This window comes from Pelmatolapia mariae, linkage group LG17 (assembly GCF_036321145.2).
Source record: "Pelmatolapia mariae isolate MD_Pm_ZW linkage group LG17, Pm_UMD_F_2, whole genome shotgun sequence".
NCBI lineage: Eukaryota > Metazoa > Chordata > Actinopteri > Cichliformes > Cichlidae > Pelmatolapia > Pelmatolapia mariae.
The window spans coordinates 28038934-28062783 of record NC_086242.1 but is presented as its reverse complement, the minus strand read 5'-3'; the positions used below and the strand labels follow the sequence as shown (position 1 = coordinate 28062783).

Sequence of the window (23850 nt, the reverse complement as noted above, 5' to 3'; positions counted from 1 at the left end):
CTGATTTGTGTTTCAGATTTGCTGATATCCGGTGTTTTGCCAACCGCAAACAGAAGTTAAATTTAAACCGTGGATGCACCCAGAGCATCCACAGAGCCAACCAGCTGACTCTAGTTCCACTGTTGGTTCGTTTGGTTTTCACTTCACTGTCGCTGCTGTTCCAGGTGGGCGGCGCCGCTCAGCATCCTCTGCGAAACATTCCGCGCATACCGTTTTTTTCTCGCCGTGTCTAGGACGTTTCAACCGTGAAATAAATGAAACGCACCTTTTAAAAGAACGTCTGCCATTCCATTGGTTGTGGCCTCGTCGTGACGAGACGCTGAAACGGGCTGAAGAAAGTTGGTGACTGTCATTTGAATCAGCTGTGTGAGGGAGACGGGGGCGAGTGTTTTACCTTGTCAAGGACCTCCTTGAACAACAGGTATTTGTTTACAAATTATTCTGTTTTATGCATCTAATAGGGCGTTTTTATTTCAGCTGTTCATAAATATCGCAAAATATGATAAGCTAATTTGTTGTTTTTTTTAATGACTGCAGTTATTTTAAAATTGGGGAAAAAACTTAACATTCTTACAGTAAGCTAATTAGCTTCGTTTCCGGCCCGTTTAAGTTATGCAAAAGTGATTATTTGTTAATTAAATAATGTTACTGCAAGTGTTCAGCAGAGCGCTGCAGCAGTAGGCATGCCCGGGCAAGCCTCGGTAGGATCTTCATTCAAACAGAGAAATAAATGGTAATTGTTATTTCCACATTGTGTAATGCATCCAATGCAGCAGAAACACGTTATAGTCATATACAGAATGCTAAATATCTATATGCTAAACATCGTCACAACATTCATTTAAATATGCACAGATCATCAACAATGTTGAAACCACCTGCCTAATGTTTTGTAGCTGACTGTCTTACCACCAGAACAGCTCTGACCAGTCCGGACATTTCCATAAATGCCTGAGTGGAATGAGCTCTGGGCAGTTTGGTGCTCGGGTCATTGCCTTGGGCTCTTTGCTAAAGCTGTCCCTGAGCAGGTTTTGCCCTGTGGTTTAGGCATGTTATCAAGGGGTGTTACGATACGACCACCTAACAGCCACAGGATTTAAGTTGGTTAAACATTTTTAGTTCTTCTCTCCACTGGTCAATGGTTTCGATGCGTTGGCTGATTTGCTCTGTTGCTTTTTGTACACTGCTCAACAAGAAAAAGAAAATTAAAGCAACACATCAGATCTGAGAGTGAAAAAAAAATCTATGCTGATATGGAAATGAAAATGATCACCTTACAGAGGGCTGAATTCAAAGACCTATTGAAAATCAAAGTGAAAAAATGATGCAGCAGGCTAGTCCATTTTGCAGAAATGTTAACTGCAGTTAGTCACAATGGTACTTAGTTTGTATGGACCCCTGCCTGTCTCCCGCCCAATGCCTGACAAGATCAGGGCATGGTGATGGCATCCTGGGGGAATCTCCTCCCAGATCTGCATAGTCTAAGATGCAACCTGCTGGTGTTCGATGAGTTGAAACGTAATGTTCTACAGGTGTTCTACTGGATTAAGGTAAGGCAAGCATGGGGGCCAGTCAGTGATATCAATTCTGTCCTCCTCCAGGAACTACCTGCATACTCTCGCTACATGAGGCCAGGCAATGTCGTGCAGCAGAGGACACCAGTGGTGGGCCTGCTAATTCTGGTATTCTCTGGCAAATGCCAGTCAGGCTCCAAGGTGTGGGCAGTGAGCAGAGGACTTTGGGTCGTCAGGTCACCCTAATGAAGTCTATGATTGTTTAGTCAGAGACCTTCACACCAGGGTCCTGCTGGAGGTCCTTTTATTAGCGTGTGACAGTGTTTATCCTGTTACTCCTCGCACAAAGGAGCAGACACGAGTTGTACCGATGGGATAAGGACCCTCTACAGCACTGCCCAGCTCTCCTAGAGTAACTGCCTCTCGAAAGTGATCAAAAAACCTCTAAACCCAGAAGAGTTGAAGTTGCAAAGTGTGGGCTGACATCATATTAAACTCTTTAGATTAAGAATATGTATGTGAAGGCAGACGAGCAGTTACTTTTGGCAGTATAGTGTAGTTGCAGGGATTATGAAAGATGTATTTCCCATGTTTGATGATTTGCATGCGCACCTTGTTATGTTCTGATCCAGACATGGGTCACCTCCTCATCCACTACCCGCACCTCCTGCTGACTGTCAGCATGCTGGCCTGTCAGTGTCTCGCGGTCAACGGGCTGTTTGAGTGGCTGAGGCTGACAGAGGCACCTCGAGCAGCAGCGCCTCCTCAACCAGCAGCAGTGGCTCCAGCACATCTTGCCAAAGACGCTCAGTTTGAGATGGCAACTGCAGATGAGAAGTTTTTAGCTGAGGCAAAGCAGATGGAGCTCAGTCCATTGGACAGCTGTCATTACAGGGTATGTGGGCCTTGAAAATCTGTATTTAATCCAACGGACGAATAAAATGTTTTTGAACAATATTAGATATAAGTTTGGAGAAGCTTGGGGAACAGTGTTGTTAAGTGTCTTTCATATAAAATTCTGATGGAGCAGTTTTCAAGACATTGTTTAAACACAGGAATCATGTTTCTCTGGTTTGTCTCCTCCTGTAGGTGATCGCTCGGCTAAAGTCGAGCTGTGACAGCCTCTCAGAAGAAAAGCTCGCAAAGCTCGGTGTGGAACTGTTTAACTGCCAGGCAGAGATTGAGGGGCGCCAGACGTACCTATGCACAGAGGAGATGGTAAAAATATGATCTTGTACTGCTTGTCAGAAATGGCTTTAAAAATATAATGTTGTGTGCTAATCTCAATTTTATGTGTTAGACCATCAAAGAGTGTACAGCAGACATGGATTCAGATACATGGAACGCTTACCACATAGTGAGCAACCGAGCACGCTCTGTTTGTTACGCAACTCGGCAGCAGCTTTTCCGGCGCAGAGCAGAGCACACAGTCAATGCACTCATCTCCACAGCTACCAGCCAGCTAGATGCAATGAAGGACCTGAAGGTAGGGCTGGGTTTAAAAATAAATAAATAAATAAAATTCTTTTTATTTTGCAAATCAGTGGTTTCTTATGATTCATGGATCATTTTCAAACAGGAGGGCCAGGTAGAGTTGAAAGAACTGACTGCAGCATCACTGGACAAGCTGCTTGAAGGCCACAGTGCTCTGCAGGCTCAACAGGGGAAGCTGCACGAGGGCCAGGAGCAGATGGAGAGTTCACTGAGGGACAACCTGGAGCGTCTGGGTCAGGAAAAAGCTCTCATTGCCTCTGGACAGGAGCTGGTAGCTCAGCTCATTCAGGGAATTACACGAAGAATGGGTGAGAATTTAAAATTTTTCTGTATTTTTATTCTATTCTGTTAAAATTGACTTTGGGCGCGACTGTAAATAATCCGACATAAAGGCTCTTTTCATGTGCTAACAGTCAAATTGCAGCAGTTTGTAAATGGGTTTACTACTGACCATGGATAAAAGAAACTGTTTTTCAAATTACAAAGTACTTGAAAATGACCTTATACAGATGGTTTGATGTGCTGAATGACTTCTGGAAGTTTTAACTTTCCCCTTTAAATAGGATAAAATATGGAACTGCAATTCTCTTTAAGAAAACACTGTAAACACACCTGATGTTACATCACGTAGCATGGATTTTATCCTTGCCGCATGTGTTTCTGTCCACCTTTTTTAGAGAATGTGAGCGAGCATCTCCAAATCCAGGGCTCTGAGGTGCAGGACAGCCACAAGACAATTGTCAAGGACCTAGCAGATGTAAGACACCAAGCTCAGGACATCTATCAGAAAATTGGTAAATGGCTGAAATCATTTGTTTTTATAAAACTATCCCCCCAAGCAATGTGCTTACATATCTTTTTGTATTTTCTCCACCCTGTGGCTGAGTAGACCACAGTATGATAGAGTTTCTGCAGTATCAGGATCAGACCTCCCAGTACTACACTGACCTGATGAACAAGTTGGAGCGCATGAACAGCACCCTGGGAGGCATGCTGCACTACCTCGATAAGATGCAGAGCCGCATAGAGGACAGGCTTCACATGATCCAGAGCTACCTCGGATGGGCAGGTGAGACACGGCAGCCATAGGGCACACTCCCTATATATAGGGTCTTTTCCTGCTACAGAGAAGTTGGATAATTGAATGTCAGAAGGACACATTTAGAAATTAATTCTTTACGTTCTCTTTGACTAAAAAAAAAAGGTTTCTGTATGAGTTAATTCTTTTTCTTGTGCTTTTTGCTCGAACAGGTTTAAGTCTGACAGCTATGTGGACGTGCATCACACACACAGGCTACTTTGTACTGTGTGCAGTCCTGCTGACATTCCTGCACTGTCCTGGTTTCTCTCGAGCCATGCTGCTGCTAACTGTGCCTCTGAATGCAGTGGCTGAAGTCAACCAGCAGCCAGCGCTGGATCTCACCAGCCTCAGCCTGCTGCTGCTCACTCTGTCTCTGGGTATAAACATAAAGTCACTTATGAGGAAAATACATTAGCTCCAGTTTCCTGAAGCATTTGTCACAGTGTGAATTTTGTTTCTGCAGGTCACTGGTTTGTGAATCAGCTGTGGGCATGCTTCCAGATCACAAAAAAGCTGACCAGTCCACTGCCACTCAGCTCGTGCACCATTGTGGAACCGCAGAAGCAGCCTTGCAACTCTTATCCACCATCATCTACACCACAGAAGTGAGTATGTTGCACACTAGAACTGCAACTTGCGTATTGGTCTTTGAAAATGTTCAATTTAACGGACTTCACTGAATGTTAAGGCCATCACCATCTTGGTGTTTTGAAACTGGACACGGAAGAGGGGTGACGTCTGCATGCTGATGGATGCTGGTAGCAGCTATCAATTATAATATAGAGACAGTAATTTATTAAATGAGCACCATGTTGTAGATGTTAAACTTAGCTAATGATTTAATCCAGCTCAATCATAAACTCTTGAGTTCACTGGTCAGTTCTCAAACTGGTAACTGATGATTTGTTTGATCGAGTAAAAAATGAATTTTGAACTCTACACGGTCAGTAAGAGCTTCAGGCAGTAGAACATGTATTATTGTCTACACCAAATTAACAATGATTCCTTTTGCATCTATTGGACCTATTTTCTATCCTTTTGTGCTCAGAGATGAAAAAGATGACATCATTGAGGAAGACGACCTATTGAATCCGGACAGCTTTTTATCAGGTGGGAAACACATGCTGAACCTTTTTACAGTGAGTCCTGTTCAAGAGCAGTGCTCGTTCTATAAATTCAGCTTCTCAGTTTTGCTGTCAAACATGTTTGTGTTCAGGTGAACTTGGCATATCAGCTGTGTCTCCACCTCAGAGGAAGCTTACACCAGAGTCGAGGCTTATGCCAGTAATTGGTACACCAAATCACTCCACTCCCAGGTTTATACCAAAGCCACTTTCTTCAGCGGTAAGCGAACTGAGTTAATGCGTTCAGAAATGCAAAAACTGTATTCTCGGTGCATCACTAGTGGCAAGCAAGACAAATATTGTTTAATTTAAATCTGTTTTAGGCTCTTCGTGACGATATACCCCTGAGGAACCTGGGAGGTGTTTTTGATTCAGTCACTGACTCGCATGATTTAGGGAATGATTCACGAAGTGCAAGTCCCACTCCATCGTTAGTCAGCAACAGGTCAGTAGCTCCAGTCACATGCACATATTTTTTCTGTTTGAAGGGCTAAATTGTTTATATGGACTGTGATTTAATGTACTTTGGGTTGTGTATATATAACTGGAACCCTGACATTTGAAATGAGCATGTCATGTTAGGGATTCTAGCTGCCGGTTCATTGCCATGTTACTGATACCAGTTTTCACTGAAATCATACATAAATAGGAGTAAGAGTCTCCAAGAGCTTTTGGCCTATAGGAGTTGTTTCAGTGTATACTGACCTTATTATTTGAAACTGTGGAATTAATAATTACCCTCCAATATAACCTCATTATAATGAGTAAAAGGGAAATATAAATTGTTAAAGGGCATCTTTGTTTTTCCTGCCTTCAGCTCAGTGTCAGGCCGTCAGCTGTGCAATGGCATCACAAAAACAGGAAAAGCCTGTAAGAAGAGAGCCGTGGCAGGACAGGAGTACTGCAGAGTCCACGAAGGGGGGCACTCCTCATATGTCCAGTTTTAACAGGCTCAACAGTCCTTGTTTTCTGTAAAAACTGTATACTGTAATGAAATATTGTTTTTACTAAGTTCTGTCTGCACTGCCCAGCAAGTAAGATTGCTGAATGAAAACTACGTCTGTAGATATTTTAAATGTTTTTAGACTTTCATTTTGCTTTTCGTGTTTAATAAAAATGAAAAAACTCTTATCAAAATAAGCTTTGTCCGAGTATCTGCATGTACACACTCAAGGAGCTGGGCTCAGTTTTTTCTTCTTAATTCCATGCTCTTTATTGCTTTCAATGTACCTAGGAGAACATGGAAATAGTAGCAATGTGACACAGATGAACATGTATAGCCTATTCATAGTGGTGGGTAACTGGTTCTATATGTAGATGGAGGGAGAGAACTGTGTGAATTTGAGTATGTGTAATATAGGTATAACCAAAGAGTATTTACTGCATGGTTTGTTTCAGTAAAAGCTGTGGTGGACGTTTTAGTAGAGACAACGGGAGCAATGGCCTGTGAAAAGCTGCTCTCTAGCACCTACCAAAGGGAAGGAACTAGAAGAGGATGGATCTGGGTGTTTCCTAATTCTGAGTTTGTACAAATCCAAAGAGTTTCTTGCAGACCTGACTTGTCCACTGTAGTCTGTTCTCATCCTCTTTGGTTTGATTCATACACTGATGGACATGCAGGAAACAGACTGGATTACTGCAGAGTAGAAAAGGACCAATAGCTCCTGAGCTGGTGCAGGAGGTCCATCCTCTTCTGGGCCTCTTTGATAATTTTGTATTAGGTGGCAACAGAGACTGGATCCCTGAAACCTGAAGGAGCATGTTCAGCTGTTTAACCCCTCATTGGTATGCAGACTCATCACCAACCTTCACAAGTCTCATGATCACCATGCCATCTGCAAACTTCACTTTTTTAAATAGGCTAGTGTTTTGAGGTGCAGTCGTTTGTGTATGAGGATCTACTTTCCTCAAGGGCCGATGTCCTGCAGGTTTTTGATATCACCCTGGGTCAACACACCCGAATCAAATAATTAGTTCATTACCAGGCCTCTGGAGAACTTCAAGACATGTTGAGGAGGTAATTTAGCCATTTAAATCAGCTGTGTTGGATCAAGGACACATCTAAAACCTGCAGGACACTAGCCCGTGAGGCCTGGAGTTTCCCCAACCCTGATCTATACACTTCTGTATAGATCAGGGTTCTGTGTCTGTTATAAAGTGAAGCACGAGTAGTAGTGCTGTCCAGCAGAACTGAATCCTTGTTTTGTCATCTTTTTATGGCATATGAACATATACAGAAATAAATAAAAATCTCAATCTGTGACATATGTCTTTCATATCAAGGGTAGGACACTTGAGACACATTGCAGATATAAAATATTTATTTTGCTCTGATTCGTTTAAAAAACAAAAACCCAAACCGCTAGCCCACATAATGCTCAATTATATAAACTGGATCAATGCCAAGTAATTTAAATGTTCAAATCCCAAACCCTTCAATAACAAACGTAAAGTCAAAACAATTCTGATTTCTGAATGAATTATGTTGTGCCAGCACCTGGATTACAAGATTGAAGCAGCCCGTTTCCCAGCTGAAATGATTAACACTACCACAGTGAATAAAACTCTGAAACCTCTTCATACAGGTCGTAGAATAGATGATGACATCATTTTTCTTTTACTGAAGGACAGTGGACCCCATGATCTATCAGCTGGATGATCTAGTTTAGATTAAAACAGTTGGATTAAATCTGAGATGATTGAATTCTTCCTGCTGGTAACACTGATACTGGAAACCACAATCAGCAACTCTGCAACTTAAGTTAAAACTGGGAGGGAAGGAAAAAACCAAAAACATCTAAGCTTACATGTAGCTCAGTACCCTTTAAAATTCAACTAGAGAAAAATGTAGTGAGGGACAGTAGAAAAATGGCAGAAAAGCTTTCTTTTAAATCAATAGGCTACAGCACAATTAATGTCCGTCCTTTTAAAAGCAAATACAAAGAGCGCCTAAATGGGAAAATGAGCTGAAAGCACTTGAATTTAGAGGGCGTAGAAGAAGAACGCTCTTCCTCACAGCAGCTGGACGGATTCAGCGGTGATGACTTTAAGGCCTTGCAGTACAATTTCTCAATTTTATTTTATAGCTGTGCTGAGCCGTGAAAGGAAATTATTTTTGTCTCCTACTACAGACTAGTAGTAAATTTCATATGTGTATTATTTCCTATTGACTGAGGGGGCACCAATAAATGCAAGATCAGAAGTATGCTAAATGATCATGATTTTGCAGTGGTCTCTTGAAAATGCTTCTCTAACACTGAGTCCACAATCACAACCATAGCCAGTATATAATAGATGGACTTCACTACTGTGATTTTACCCTTTGCTTAGTGAAGTTGTTGCGATTTTTGCAATCATCAATTTGGTGTTTTGAAACCAGATGTGACGAGGTAAGGTACTGACTTAAATCTAGCTACAGAGCTCAAGCTCATAAGGAAAGTGTTTACTGAGGTCACAGGTCGTGGATAAGCACAGATTTCTACATGACTGGACTGCTTTTTACAATTGCAGGAGTCACCCCCTGCTGGCCATTATAAAGAATGCAGGTTTAAGGCACTTCTGCATTAGCTCACAATTTAGACCCTGCAGCTACACCCACCTTTTATATACAGACAAGGATTCTAACCAGTTCCTCACACAAGAATAATGCCACCATGGCTCAGTGGCATCATTTCAGTCCAATACTTTTCAAACTGGTATTCTGACAAATCATCCACGATTTAATCCAGCTAAATAGAGTCCACGTACACAAAAGGGGTCCCAGGTCCTACACCCAACATTCAGCACAAAACAGCATGGTGCTGCAGAAAGAGGGCAACAACAGTAAGACTCAACACCAACTGCCTTGTGTTTGTGCTGTGAAGCACTTTGTTTTCCACGAGCTCTCTCTCCACCACCAGATTCTTTACCAACACAACAGCAGATGAAACAAGAATTAGCACCAATTTGTTTGGCAGTCTTCTCACTTCCTGGCTGTGTCATAGTTGGCAACAAACCAATCACAGGTTTCCTTTAAAGCTGCAAGTGAAAAGAACCAGGCAAGTCAGGCAAGTGATGCAGTCTTTTGAAATTTTTACACTGATAGCATCTAAATATCAAGCTTTACATCAGCCGCACCTTGGTTGAAGGGGGTGAAAGTGAAGTCTGGCAGATACCGGCACAGCTTTGCATTGCTGGCCGTCTTTTTGAACTGTCCGTCTGCTTTACTGGTGTCAAACTGAATGTCACGGGTAAAGGAAACAACGAGACAACAAGAAGCAATGTTGGGGTTTTCTCTATAGTAGTCTACAGTCTTTACCTTACAACATAAAGCGCTTTGAGGCGACTACTGTTATGATTTAGCGCTATATAAATAAAACTGAACTGAATTTAACGTTAATCTTCCAAATCCACTGTCAAAAACAAATAACTTGCATTACTGAAAGGATACCACAACTTCTCCTTTAAAGCCCAATGCGTCAACAACAGCTTCTGCTGCTTCTTTGATGGACACTTCATCTTCCTCACCAACTGGAAGCAACAGATGTAGCATTATAAGAACACTTCTCCTTAAACTGCCATCATCATTGCATAGTCATAGAGTCTATGAGGACTCACCAGAGAGAATGATTGGCTCAACTTCTGGATACTCCCTCAGGACCCAGAGGAAAAGACGAGCCAGGTCCAAAGAGTAGATGAACTGTCTTCTAGGTGTGCCAGAGCCCCAGACCACCAAGGGTTTCCCCTCCTCTGAACAGTACAACATGTAGATGAAGTCACGTGTCCATTTACACCACCAAAAACTTGTAAATGCTTAAAGAGAAAAGCTGGAATGACGATGGGGTTTTTTGGGGACTTAAAAATTCACAACTCACTTTGAGCAATGTATGCTTTATGTATAAGACCTGGTAGCACATGACCATCTTCGATGCTAAAGTTGTCATGAGGACCAAACACATTAGTGGGAATCACAGCTGTATAGCAACGCCCATGCTGCTGTAAATACGCTCTGTGAAGCACACACAGAAATTAGGAAAAAATGTCATGAGACTGAAAGTTTTAAATGCATTTCCTAAAAATAGGCAGAGACATCATGCGAGGGTGACACAGCAGTATGGGAGAATTCTCAAACACTAATATGGCAAATGTCCTGTGAAACTATACACATGCTAAACAGAAGTATGACTAAAAACTGTTGGGATTACGTTGGTCAGCCTCAAGATCACGATTGTTTTACCCCTTAGAAAAACCCTGCATTTGTTGATCTTTTAAGACAACAAATTCCTTGCTGGACTTCTTGAAAATATAGTATGAACTGGTTTTACTGCTCCTGTTAACCAAAGTCTCCTCTTCCTGTCACCTTGGCTAGAACTGTTCTAAACCAGCCTGCCAGGGAGGGAGTTGAGAGCTGGGAGAGCTGAGAGAAAGCACATTGCAGTAGAGGATATAGAAACGAGACATAGAAGCCAGAGAAGATATAACGTACCTGTTGTGGACATCAATCATCCTCTTTGCATAGGCGTAGCCAAAGTTGGACTTGTGAGGTGGACCGTTGTGGATCTGTAGTAAAGGGAAGCGCACGTGAGCTACTCTTTTCCAAATGCGCTGATACACAGAAAGAGCAGGGAGGTATACTCACCATGGTCTCGTCAATAGGATAGGTCGTCTTATCAGGAAAGATGCAGGTGGATAAGCAGGAAACAACCTTGACCACGCCCACTTCATGTGCTGCCTGCAGCACATTGTCATTGATGTAGATGTTGTTCCTCTGGAAAGTAAATAAAGCAGGATGAGCATCACAAGCATGAATCTAGATGGTACACATTCATAACATTTCTATTACATGAGTTTATTAGATGAGCAGGTTTCTCATACCCAGAAGTCCAGGTTGTACTTCATGTTCTTGAAAAGCCCTCCGACCATAGCAGCCAGGTGGATGACGTGTGTAGGCCGGTGTTTCTCAAACACTGCCCGGGTCTGGTCCATATTCCTGAGGAGAGGCCACCAGCAGGTTAATAGTATCAAAACATGTGATAGCATTTTATCTTGAAGCGGAGCAACTCTCACATGAGGTTGGCATCTTTGGAGGACAGAAATATCCATTCCTCCCCCTCCTTGGCTCCTCCTTCTTCTTTCACCACATGCTGTATGGCCCTGCCCACCAACCCGGATGCACCTGTCACCAACACCCTCATGGGATCGCTCATGTTTATCTAGGTAGTGGAACATGAACAATTCAGCACAGGACGAATCACAGGGAAACTCTGATTTACATACAAGCTATAAACATCGTCAAACTTTCTAAAACTAACAGGTTTATCTGTGTTTTCATGCAGTAAAGTGTGCTATTTGTTAGATGCTTCCTGATTTTTATCTGAGGTGATCTGACCCGTACAAAACCGTACTGGAGCAGATTGTGTGCATATATAGTTGCATATGTGCCACGTACACCGCACACGACCATTCAGACAAGCTAACCTGATTAGCTGTTAGGTGGCGGTAATCGCCGTCATCGTTCCTTGGAACTCGACAAAGTAAAAAACTAATTACCTCGTAAGTTTACTTTTCTTCCTATAAGCGACATATCAGTGCTAGAAATCCTCGTTAACTCAGAGTTAAACAAATAAGCTAGCATTAAAAAAACCTCTTTTACCTGTTTGAAAGCTGAGAACACAGAACAGAGAAGCCGGTTTCTTCTCTTCGCCTCCTCTTCCTTCTTCTTCTAAATTTTGTTGGCGGTTGGCAAAGAACTGAATGGTGCATTACCGCCACCAACTGGTGTGGAATGTGACTGGAACGTCGCTCAAAAGAAAAAAAAACCCCTCAAATCTTCCTAAGCCATTTATTCTCTTTTAAAAACTGAAATAAGGTCTGATAACGTTTACTTCTAGAGTCCTTTTGCAGTATACCAATAACATCTAGTTTCATTTTTATGTTACTGAGGTTTTGGGTCAGTTGTCTTCTCTCCACCTGAGCTGCTTCTTCTTCTTCTTCTATCTTTTTATGGCGGTTGGCAAACAACTTCAGGTATATTACCGCCACCTTTTGGACGGAGATTCTTTTCCGTAGGCTGTCCATTCACCATCCTTCCCTCCAGCGACCCTAGAGGCTTCTTGCTGGTTCTCTTTTATCTCCACTTGCCTATGATGACCTTCCAGGTGCATTCTGTCTCTTCAGCTGCTTTTCTCTTCTTTACACAACTACCGCTTTCCCACGCTGTCAATCTCAATACTGACGTTACTGTAGACCAGTCATCTTCTTGCCTGCCTTTTTCGAGCAAATCAGCCTCCGTGTTGCTTGGTTAAAATCTGTGCTTTCCATCATTTTCCCTTTCAGACTTACTCTTGTGAAACCCACCTCCTTCCCATCTTCACTTTGGACACCTCAGTGGGAGCTGTATTCAAAGCCTCAGTCGTCCACCACCACCAGCATCTAGACGCTGGGGGATACTGGGTAGAATGAACATGGTGAGCTGGTCACCCACATGGGGCAGCTCCAGGATCTGCATATCTTGGTCATGGATTGTAGTTGTAGGGCGGCTTCTTCTTCTGGAACATCATCTGGACTGAACAGGTTACTAATGGTGTCATTTATATCTGTGTTGTGTGCTACAGCTCTGCAGGGCTGAGCATCATTTGAGAAATGTTGATACTGAAGAGCAGAAGCAGTTCAATTAATCAGATATCAGTAAAGTCTGTGATGCTCTGTGTTTAATATACAACCCCAATTTCAAAAAATGCTGAGAGACTATGTAAAATGTATATAAAAACAGACTGCAATGATTTTTCCATATGTTATTCTCAGTCAAACACAGAAAATCATGTATCATGTCAGATGCACAAACTGAAAAAAAAATTTGATTTTAAGCAAAAAAAACCTCTTTTTGAACATCATGACAACATGTCTCAAAAAAAGCTGCCAGTGATGAGAGCAGCTACTAGATTTTTATCTGATCTTGGATTCTAGCTGCTCACTTTTCGTTGCTGTTGTAATAGCTGCAGTATGCAGTTTAGTATACTGTAACAAACAAGGGCTTCCCTGAAAAACTTGTTGCTCTAACCCCTGTATATACCTTTCAGTATTGCTGGGGCCCTTCCAGAGCATACTGCCAGTTCATAGACACTAATGCACCATCATACCATCAGAGATGCAGACTCTTGATAATAAGTTGGAGTTTCCTCTTCAGTCTGGAGGACACAGTATCTATGTTCTCTAAAGCTGCTAGAACTTGTGATTTTATACAAATACCATCTATTTTGTAAAAGCACATTTTGTTTTTAATAGAAGAGACACGTGTGTGTCTGATTAAGTAATAAAATGTTCCAGAGAAAAATACAGTTTTATAATTAGCAAAACATCACAACACAAAACTCCATTTACTTTATTTCATAGATGTATTTATTTGAATTGCAACATCATCTTCCTGTGCTGCTTCCGTCTACTGAGGGGATGAGAATCTGCCAAAGAACAGGATGGACTTGGTCTCATTGTGTCTGATGAAGAAGAGGAAGGGGTGATCTGCTCTGAAATGAGTGTCCGGTATATAACAAAGTAGCCTGATCACAGCACCTGTGGCTGCAGCGGCCTCTGTGCCCTCCTCATTAACCTCCACAAAGGCCTTGTGGGCCACCGTAGACAGGAAGAGCCCCTCTTCACCGTTCATGCCAGACAGGTCAGCTCTTTCTGCACAGAACACGTTCTTCATACCCAGTTTAGTCAGAGGTTCATTCAGCTCGTAGTCTTCCTCCAGCTTGAACTTTGGCAGGTGAAGGACAACTTCTGAACGGGTGCTCATGTTTTTCCTGTCGGTCCATTCATTCAGCCTCTCCTGTGTTAGCTCCTTCTCCAGCTGGAACACAGTTAATACATTCTGTCATATTTCTTTTGCTCATATTTAAATTCATTTTATACACAAAATCAGGAGCTGTCTGTTAAATTCTTAAATGATCAAATTTAATAAAGTGAACTAAAGTGAAGCAGAAGAGTTTTTGTGGCTTTTCTTTACAGGAACTTGTTTCTAGGCTGTGTACCTTCAGCAGAGGGTCTGAGCCGTCTGAGGACTCCTTAGGCAGCAGAATGAACATGCTGAGCTCCTCACCCACATAGGGCAGCTCCAGGATCTGCAAATCATGGTCAGGAATGTAGTTGTAGGGAAGCTTCTTCCTCTGGTGCATCATCTGGACTGTTACGGTCTCATTCTGACAAACAGGAAATGCAGGCAATCGGATCATGTTATCATAAAGCTTCTGATGGTGCTTACCTTAAACATTTTAAACTGTTTCCTGTATTCAGACTTTGAGTCCAGAATTTGTAACCTTCAGTTAAATTTCTACCTTTTTGATTTTAAAGGGCATCTCTTTGGTGTTTGCCTCATCAAATGGGTTCCTCCAGTTGCCCTTGAAGTAGACAGCATTAACCAGAGCCAGTCTGGTATCTGCGTTGACTGTTCCTGGCTTCAGAAGGTCTTTTATCTTATCTGACAGGAAATACAGAAACAACAATATTTCATTATAATCCACAGAGGATGCTGTTCAGGCTGTGGAAGATGCACATTCTCACTTTCTGTCTGCTGCTCGACCCAGCTGTTGATCTCTGCTCTGCACGCCTCTGGAGCTCCGATGAAGTCCACAGCCTTCAGGTCTGCCTGGTAGTACTTATGTGTGGCTTCAAGGAAGTCCTGCAGAGAGCAGACATCTGTTTATTAATCCAGTCTTTGTAATGAAGAACTTTATGAAGAGAATAATTGATGTGGACACTCACTGGGAGGAAGTGGGCAGTGTTTTCTCCATAAAGACGGTTGGCTAGTTTCAGGATGTAGGATGCAGATGGTGAGTTGATGTCAGCGTTCAGTTTCTGGAAATCTGCATGGACGCCTTCACCTGAGCTGAATGAGAGGCCGTCTGTGGCATTGAAGACAAAGACTGAAAGGATGTGATACTGAGCCTGTCTGCCATTTCAGCATCATGTTTAATAATAACCATTAACTGACTGTCAGCATCATGCTCTCAGTAACTATACTGTTTGTGGGTTTTATGGACTTTGATGCCATTTATGTAACACATTCCATCAACATATTGTAGACACAAATTTCTGACGTCCCACTGGGAACATCTTGGGTTTCAGTGTTTTGGATACATAGAAAATTAAGTTTTTCAAACATGTTAAATGAGACCCCAAAATTAATTTATTTATAAATCTACCGAGGAGAAGAATTATTCAGTTTATTATTCAGCCAGCACTCTTGTAGCAAAAAAGTTCAGATTTTATTTATATATATATATATATATATATATATATATATATATATATATATATATATATATATATATATATATATATATATATATATATATATATATATATATATATATATATATATATATATATATATATATATATATATCGCAGCTGGATAGCGTAGTGGTTAGACTACACGCCTTTGGAGCAGAGGATCGCAAGTGCGATTCCTGCCTGGGGCGTCTGTATCCAGTAAGGGTCCTAAGGCTAGACCCCCTATGCTAAGCGAGCCTACCGCAGACATGAGCGAGACAGATAAATATGAAGGCATGCCGGCTTGGACGTCGCCCGCATCAACAAGGTCCGCGTCAGGTGTTGAGGAACCAGGGCACCCTGACGACAAGTGGGCTACTGGAACAAGAAGGCATCGGTGGGCAAGAGATGAAAACAGGGCGTTGTTGGAATGCTACTATGCAAGTAACCCTGGCGGAAGGGGTTACATGAATAGGATGAGGGACCTATGGATTCTTCGATACCCAACATCCACAATGACGGCGAAACAACTAGTAGCTCAGTGTTCCAACATTCGAAAGAAGGGACTGCTCTCACAGCTAGAGATTGACGAGGTACAACATAAATGCTACGGCAAGGAGGAGTCAGGACGCCAGGTCGGGGGAGATATCATCACCCCCACCCGAGATTGGGTACATAGCCCCAAGTGCGATAGGAGAAGGATCGTTGAGTGCGAGAGGAACTGACCTGAAAGACAGGATCATGGCCAAGCTTGAAACCTGGATCCCCCGTAGCCGGTTACCAAGATTACGTGAAGTACCCTCAGAAGATCTGCTAGATGATGTTAATGCAGCACTACAGATGATACCTACAACCACGATTACGACACTAACAAGCTGATCTACAATACGGCAGCAGTGATCAGTGAGATGCTTGGCTACAAGTTGAACAGCCACAAGGGGCAGTACCCTCCATGGAGAAGGAGGCTAGAGGGCAAGATCAAAGTAGCACGAAGGGAGGTTAGCCAACTAACGGAGTTGCAGAAAGGCGCGACAAAGAAGGTGCATAAGAAATACAGCAAGCTGTCCATACCTTGGCCTTGGCCAGCCGCTTGAGGAGGTACACCAGAGAGATAGAAGGCAGGAGAATAAACCAGCTGTTCTCCACAGAACCAGCAAAGGTGTACTCTCAGTGGCAAGGGAACAATAACAGAACAGCACCACCAAGGCTGGAGACGGAGCAATACTGGAAGAGCATATGGGAGAAGGACGCAACCCATAACGGCAATGCTCAGTGGCTAGTGGATCTGAGGGCAGACCATAGCGACCTCCCTGAACAGGGTCCAGTAACCATCACAGTGGCAGATATCCAAGAAAGGGTCTCCAGTATGAAGAGTTGGACAGCACCAGGGCCCGACATGGTTCACGCCTACTGGCTGAAGAAGCTGACTGCACTCCACGAGCGTCTGGCAGCACAAATTAACCAGCTGCTAGTTAACGAGAGACACCCGGAATGGCTAACCGAAGGTCGGACGGTCCTGATCCCCAAGGACCCCAAGAAGGGACCGGTCCCATCCAACTACCGACCAATAACCTGCCTCAGTACTACATGGAAGCTCCTGTCAGGCATCATATCGGCTAAGATGAACAGGCACATGGGTCAATACATGAGCGGGGCACAGAAAGGGATTGGCAAGAATACCAGAGGCGCAAAACACCAGCTACTGGTAGACAGGACAGTCAGCCGAGACTGCAAGACCAGGCTGACCAACCTGTGCACTGCCTGGATTGATTACAAGAAGGCCTATGACTCAATGCCCCACAGCTGGATACTGGAATGCCTAGAATTGTACAAGATCAACAGGACCCTAAGAGCCTTCATCAGGAACTCAATGGGGATGTGGCGTACAACACTAGAGGCCAACTCCAAGCCCATAGCACAAGTCACCATCAAGTGCGGGATCTACCAAGGAGATGCTCTGTCCCCACTGCTGTTCTGCATAGGCCTGAACCCCCTCAGTGAGAGCATTAACAAGACTGACTACGGATACCGACTACAAAACGGAGCGGTTGTCAGCCACCTCCTGTACATGGATGACATCAAGCTGTATGCCAAGAGTGAACGAGACATCGATTCACTGATCCACACTACCAGGATATACAGCAATGACATTGGAATGTCGTTCGGACTGGAGAAGTGTAGTCAGATGGTGACAAAGAGAGGGAAGGTAGTCAGAACTGAGGGGATTGAACTACCAGAAGGCAACAATGCAGACATAGAGGACAGTTACAAGTACCCGGGGATCCCACAGGCGAATGGGAACCATGAAGAGGCCGCTAGGAAAGTTGCAACCACCAAGTACCTGCAGAGGGTCAGGCAAGTCCTGAGGAGTCAGCTGAACGGTAAGAACAAGATCCGGGCCATCAACACCTACGCCCTGCCCGTGATCAGGTACCCTGCTGGGGTAATAGGCTGGCCAAAGGAGGAGATAGAAGCCACTGACATAAAGACAAGAAAGCTCCTTACCATGCATGGAGGGTTTCACCACAAGTCCAGCACCCTGAGGCTGTACGCTAAGCGGAAGGAAGGGGGCCGGGGACTGGTGAGTGTCAGCACCACAGTCCAGGATGAGACAAGAAACATCCACGAATACATCACGAAGATGGCCCAAACTCAGGCAGCAGAAACCCAAGAAAGAGGAGGAAGACGAGGAACCATCATGGAAGGACAGGCCCCTGCACGGTATGTACCACTGGCAGATAGAGGAGGTGGCTGATATCCGGAAATCCTACCAGTGGCTGGACAAAGCTGGACTGAAAGACAGCACGGAGGCACTAGTCATGGCAGCACAAGAACAAGCTCTGAGTACAAGATCCATAGAGGCTGGGGTCTACCACACCAGGCAAGACCCCAGGTGCAGGCTGTGTAAAGAAGCCCCAGAGACAATCCAGCACATAACAGCAGGGTGCAAGATGCTAGCAGGCAAGGCATACATGGAACGCCATAACCAAGTGGCCGGCATAGTGTACAGGAACATCTGTGCCGAGTATAACCTGGAAGTCCCGAGGTCAAAATGGGAGACGCCCCCAAGGGTGGTGGAGAATGACCGAGCTAAGATCCTGTGGGACTTCCAGATACAGACGGACAAAATGGTGGTGGCTAACCAACCGGACATGGTGGTGGTAGACAAACAGAAGAAGACGGCTGTAGTGATCGATGTAGCGGTTCCGAATGACAGCAATATCAGGAAGAAGGAACACGAGAAGCTGGAGAAATACCAAGGGCTCAGAGAAGAGCTCGAGAGGATGTGGAGGGTGAAGGTAACGGTGGTCCCCGTGGTAATCGGAGCACTAGGTGCGGTGACTCCCAAGCTAGGAGAGTGGCTCCAGCAGATCCCGGGAACAACATCGGAGATCTCTGTCCAGAAGAGCGCAGTCCTGGGAACAGCTAAGATACTGCGCAGGACCCTCAAGCTCCCAGGCCTCTGGTACACTGTAAAATCTAATTAGTTCCCAGAACTCAAAAAAATTATGGAAACTCGTTGCCTCAAAAAAATTGAGTAAAGCTTAGCTAAAAATGACTAAGTTAGGACAACGTATTTATTTTGAGTATTCTGTACAAGCTCATTTGTTCCCAGAACTCAAAAAAATTGGATCAAGTTTACGTAAGATGACCAAGTTAGGGCAACTTACTCATTTTGAGTACACCCTACTCAAAATGTACACAGCCGTGTTAGTTCCCAGAACTCAAAAAAATTATGGAAACTCGTTGCCTCAAAAAAACTAAGTAAAGCTTACTTAGGATGACTGTTAGGACAACTTATACATTGCAAGTCTGCAGTATTAAGAATAACTTGATATTTCTGACTTTCTGACAATACAAATTTTTTACCTACTGACAAACATTTCAAGTTCAACTAAATGAAAAAACAATTTGTGGTACCATGAATATCATTAAAAATAATTAACAACACTTTTGTAATGATGTTAAAATGAGCACAACTTTTATTTTCAAACACAACAAAGTACAACAGCCAACATACTGGACACTGTTCTGCTGAATAAAAATGATATTGCCATCACTGTTATAATCTTACAACGAAACAAAGTCTTAGATGTAATTATTCTGAAAATAAGTTTAGGCCTACCACAAGTTTGTTTTGTACTTACATTATTTATATAATCAACATAAAATATTTATTGTTCTGTCACAAGTGCAGTCTCTAATTTAAACAACACATTCGTTTTTCATTCCAACACAGGAGCTGGAATGTTGTATTATTTTAAGGATGGCTTGTTTCCAGTCCAGGCATTACTGCCTGAATGACTGTCATGGATCGAGGTGATCCAAATGTAGGTGCAGAAGAAAGTCTTTAACTTCCCTTAAGTACAGTCGCAGTGGATGTGGGTTGGAGATGCAATGAGCTTGAACCTGCAGGCGACCATCTTCACTGACCACACCATCTGTGACGGGGGACTCATCTCTCCTGGTGTCCTGCAAGCAAACAATCATATTTTTTGGAACATGAACTTAATTGCTTTCTTAAAACATTTTTTCTGCATTTGGTATAAAACAGACTCCAATTTAGACAATCTCAGGCTCCCTCCCCGCCGGAGAGGTGACATTCAATGTCCCAAATTGTCAGTCTGGATAGCCGTGACCACCACGCAACACACAATATTGTCATGAAAGAATAATTTTAAAAAGGGCTATTCAAACATGGCCAATAACTTTCATTCTAATGATGTGCAAAATTATTTTGGGCACAAAACAAATTTTGCTGTTAGAAAACTTGCAGACTTCACTATATACAGTGTAGACTCTCTAAACTAAGTTTAGGGGATGTGATCTTTCAAGAAATGCAGACCAAACTGTTGTTGTTTGTTTACTTACACAGCATGTCTTGTAGAATTAACTGGAGTCACAGCAACAGCACAGTGCAGTCATATCTCAAGTCTAATAACAGAAGACAGGAAAAGATCAGTAAAGAAACAACTTCCCCAAACCAAAGCACAAACAAAACAATAAGTAAGACAGGCTGATCTAAAGTATGATTAAAGTTCAGCCTGATTAATATAAATGTCACTGACAGTTGCTAATATATTGGAAAACCAAAATACTTACCACTGAGTTGATGTCTTTCTGTCCAACAGCAGGAGTGCTGGTCCCGAGCCTCAAAGACAGTAAGAAGCAAGCAGAGGGAGAAAAAACAGAACATATTTCAGAAACTGATTTGATCCTTAATGGCTGTGCAATCATTGTAACATAGAGTTCGCTTATGTTGTTAAATAAAGGCTAGATTTGACATTAATAGATGCCACAGATGTTCTAAAGCTGCCACAAAGCATGAAAAAATAGACGTCTCCGAAAACGTCGGAGCATTTTTGCAAATATGTGATGTCTTGATAAATCGAGCAGATATTTGAAATTCACACAGCTACATTCTTGCCTGAAAATATCTTAAAAGTTTATTTTGTGACCCAGAAAAAGTAATACGTTTTTCAGCAGTGCTCCTCCGCCATTGCCGCGCTTACAAGTGCGCACAGGCTCCGACAACCGTGGCCGACAAATGCGATCCTCTTTTTCACCAGACTACCCTTTCTGGGTCACAAAATAACATTTTAAGATATTTTCAGGCGAGAATGTAGCTGTATAATGCTCAAATATCTACTTAATTTATCAAAATATCACATATTTGCAAAAGTGCTTCCACGTTTTCGGAGAGCTCTGTTATCCACCCCCCACACCCACACCCACCCCACCCCTAACGGCTGCACCTCCCAAAGAATTTTGTCTGGGCTCTTATCTCACTTATTTATTTCAAACAATCAACAAAAAAATTCACCGACGTAGTTTTATGTAAGGTTTTTAAGGCTGTGGTGTTAATTTTTAAGTAACATGAGCACAGCGGCAGCAGCAACGCTAGGCTAACACTAACTAGCTAGCAAGATTATAAACCTGGTGCTAAACTAAGAGAAGCCACAAAATCAGTTTGAATAAGAGTAAACATTTACTCACCAAGTCAGTAAAGATCCACAGCAATGACAACAATAATATCTCCAGGTTTGCTCAATATATTCCATAACAAATGCTGGCGCCATGAACATGCGGACTGATCCGGGAGGGAGGAGAACGGCAGTCACATGGCATTTTCAAAACACATCTTTCATCCTTCCGCCCTGAGAAGCAAAACTTCCAGCTTACTTAGTTTTTCTAAGTTAGGACAGCTCAAATTAATCGAGTTTATCAGCATTTTTGCATAAAAAGTACTGGTAACTTATTTAAATTGAGTTCTATTAACAAATTGATAAAAATTGAGTTCAGCCTATTTAATATTTTTAATTAAACACAATATTACATTTTACAGTGTAGAGGACCCGAGCTTGAAGGATAAACCGCCCGCAGGGGCGAGATGGGTGTTTGTGTATATATATATATATATATATATATATATATATATATATATATATATATATATTTTTTTTTTTAAGACAAAAACAAAATTATTTCTTCTGTATAGAAAAACACAGACAGCCATATCTGACTGCTTTTAAATTGTAACGAGGTCTTGAAGTTGCACAATCATGCTCGCGGATCAACTGACAGCTTGGTGCAGGTAACAAGTGACAGTGAGTTGACCTGAGCCATCTGAGCTGCAGTGTCTCCTTTAGCTCCCAGGTAGACCATGGCCAGGGCTGAGCTGATGCTCAGAGGAGAGACAAAGATGTTCCCGGCAGAGTTTGCCTGGCTCAGAGTGCGGAACAGCTCCAAGGCAAAGACTGTGTTTGAGTTGCTGACGGCGGACATGGCTGACGGTGTTTTCCTGTAACATGGAAACAACCGTTTAAACTGCTACAGCATTACATACAGGAAACACAACAAGAGACTTTATATTAAAGCATCGAGAAAAAGTGAATTTTTTTAGGTTCGCGCACACAAACAGATGCCACTGCCGGAGCTGCCCCACCCACTGAAGCTCCGCACACAGTGTAGCCCGTTTGTCAGCAGCGACTCTACTCACTTATACGAGACTCCAAGCTACTTTATTCACAAGAACTTATTCAGAAGTGATCGCCACAGCGGGTAGCTTCGCTTGTTCGACTTGATAATTTTTTTTTTTAAAAAGTATTATTATTATTATTTTAAATTTTTGTTTTTAATTAATTTTTTTTTATTTTTTTTGTAAATTTCAGACCTTTCTTTTTTTTTTTTTTTTTTTTTTTTTTTTTTTTAACTTTTTATTGTTTATTTTATTTTCACTTGCTGAATACGGGACAGACTTGACTGGAGGAGAGAATGTGGAGAAAGAAAGAGGGAAAGAAAAAAACCTGAGAAGAGGGACGGGGAAAAAGGGCAAAAAACAAAAACCAACAGAATAAGCAGACAAAAAATACATATATCGATCACCTGGATCACCTGTTGAGAAAGAAAAAAGAAAGCAAGCAGAAGAAAACGAGAGTAATAAACAAGATCACAATGATATATGAGAATATGACAGTAAATACTAAATATTAAACATTATTGTGCAGCACGTGAGATCGACAGCGCACAGTGTGCTTTGAGGTAGGAGCCAAAAAGGGTGTAATTTGTGTGTGTGATCACCCGTGTGTACACCTGTGAGCATGAACGCGCTTGTTTTTAAAAGGTTCCTTCATGTAATGATCTGCTAGAGGGTGTGGGGGGCCACTGCCCCGACCTCCAGGGCATGAAGCAGGTATGGAGGAGATCAAGACTCCAGACATCCAGAGGCCCCCAGAACACAAGAGACCAAGGAAGACCAACAGAGGGGCAGCCGCGCCACTGTCCCAGAAAGAGCTGAGGAGAGTCCCAGATGAGGGGTCACTCAGCAGCCGCGGAGCAGAAGCCAGGGGGGGTTGCAGTGACGTGCCCGTGAGCTCCGCCGGCAGCCGGCTGTGCCTGAGTGGCCGAGCCCCGGGCCGTGAGGCCGAGGGCACCCCATCCCCAAAGTGGCCCGAGCGAGCCCCAGGCTCCAGGCCCCAATAAGCAGCCGCCAAGGAGTGAGCCGGTGGGTACCTGGGCGCCCACCCCCGGAGACAGAGAACCACCAACGCACCGATGTCTGAGGGCGTCCGCCACCGGCAGGGGAAGTGGTGGGGGGAGATGGGCCTCCAAACCTTGGAGGGCCTGAGATGTCCTCAGAGAGGTGGCGTCTGATACCCAACCTGACATATAGACACAGACAAACAGGCACACACAGATACAAACATCTATTCCCACCCTCATGCTCTCATATACAATTGCTCAACACTCACCCAACGTGGAGACAGACATAGAGAGACGCTGTACACACAATCACACTCCCCAAGCGTACTCTAAGCCCCGAGTCTAGGTACCCTTGCCCCTGGAGGGGGAAACTGCACCCAGACTCAGGTGGTGTAACCCTTTTCCC

General features: G+C 43.1%; 3 protein-coding genes and 1 long non-coding RNA gene across 5 annotated transcripts; 1 reads left to right on the top strand and 3 right to left on the bottom strand.

Annotated features, from left to right (window-relative positions):
• Positions 1-322: 322 nt before the first annotated feature.
• Positions 323-6333, top strand: bmb (brambleberry). 2 transcript variants are annotated; one of them, XM_063501414.1, is made up of 13 exons: positions 323-421; positions 2147-2409; positions 2604-2732; positions 2815-3000; positions 3094-3316; positions 3686-3802; positions 3898-4077; positions 4260-4466; positions 4553-4694; positions 5138-5199; positions 5306-5433; positions 5537-5658; positions 6031-6333. In XM_063501414.1, exons 2-13 carry the CDS (start codon positions 2149-2151, stop codon positions 6158-6160), a joined length of 1887 nt encoding a protein of 628 aa, XP_063357484.1. In that variant the 5' UTR covers positions 323-421; positions 2147-2148; the 3' UTR covers positions 6161-6333. The 2 variants fall into 2 exon arrangements, with proteins under 2 accessions (XP_063357484.1, XP_063357483.1); XM_063501413.1 differs by lacking the exon at positions 323-421 and adding an exon at positions 1624-1715.
• A 1194-nt stretch (positions 6334-7527) lies between these two features.
• LOC134646832 (GDP-L-fucose synthase-like) lies at positions 7528-11931 on the bottom strand. The gene is made up of 10 exons (XM_063500813.1): positions 11845-11931; positions 11259-11404; positions 11067-11181; positions 10831-10959; positions 10678-10751; positions 10067-10200; positions 9810-9941; positions 9643-9722; positions 9330-9429; positions 7528-9230 (listed from the first exon to the last, which is right to left on the bottom strand). Exons 2-10 carry the CDS (start codon positions 11396-11398, stop codon positions 9175-9177), a joined length of 960 nt encoding a protein of 319 aa, XP_063356883.1. The 5' UTR covers positions 11399-11404; positions 11845-11931; the 3' UTR covers positions 7528-9174.
• Positions 11932-13629: 1698 nt separating this feature from the next.
• On the bottom strand, positions 13630-22247 carry LOC134646894 (leukocyte elastase inhibitor-like). The gene is made up of 6 exons (XM_063500912.1): positions 22055-22247; positions 14952-15064; positions 14751-14868; positions 14525-14667; positions 14222-14389; positions 13630-14040 (listed from the first exon to the last, which is right to left on the bottom strand). The coding sequence occupies exons 1-6, from the start codon at positions 22245-22247 to the stop codon at positions 13630-13632; spliced, it is 1146 nt and encodes a 381-aa protein (XP_063356982.1).
• Positions 19429-20828, bottom strand: LOC134646895 (uncharacterized). The gene is made up of 3 exons (XR_010096794.1): positions 20565-20828; positions 20334-20396; positions 19429-19934 (listed from the first exon to the last, which is right to left on the bottom strand). It is a non-coding gene; the product is annotated as an uncharacterized LOC134646895 (long non-coding RNA).
• Positions 22248-23850: the final 1603 nt, after the last annotated feature.

What these genes read in the sequence shown, in the direction of transcription:
- LOC134646894 (XM_063500912.1), bottom strand. Translation starts at nt 22,247, where the DNA reads ATGTCCGCCGTCAGCAACTCAAACACAGTCTTTGCCTTGGAGCTGTTC. An exon ending in CTCACTGTCACTTGTTACCT is followed by an intron (nt 15,065 to 22,054) that starts GCACCAAGCTGT and finishes GCTCAGGTGAAG; the next exon opens with GCGTCCATGCAGATTTCCAG. An exon ending in GGTCGAGCAGCAGACAGAAA is followed by an intron (nt 14,668 to 14,750) that starts GTGAGAATGTGC and finishes ATTTCCTGTCAG; the next exon opens with ATAAGATAAAAGACCTTCTG.
- LOC134646832 (XM_063500813.1), bottom strand. Translation starts at nt 11,398, where the DNA reads ATGAGCGATCCCATGAGGGTGTTGGTGACAGGTGCATCCGGGTTGGTG. An exon ending in ATGATTGATGTCCACAACAG is followed by an intron (nt 10,201 to 10,677) that starts GTACGTTATATC and finishes TGTGCTTCACAG; the next exon opens with AGCGTATTTACAGCAGCATG. An exon ending in GCTTTAAAGGAGAAGTTGTG is followed by an intron (nt 9,430 to 9,642) that starts GTATCCTTTCAG and finishes CGTGACATTCAG; the next exon opens with TTTGACACCAGTAAAGCAGA.
- bmb (XM_063501413.1), top strand. An exon ending in ACCTATGCACAGAGGAGATG is followed by an intron (nt 2,733 to 2,814) that starts GTAAAAATATGA and finishes TTTATGTGTTAG; the next exon opens with ACCATCAAAGAGTGTACAGC. An exon ending in ATGCAATGAAGGACCTGAAG is followed by an intron (nt 3,001 to 3,093) that starts GTAGGGCTGGGT and finishes ATTTTCAAACAG; the next exon opens with GAGGGCCAGGTAGAGTTGAA.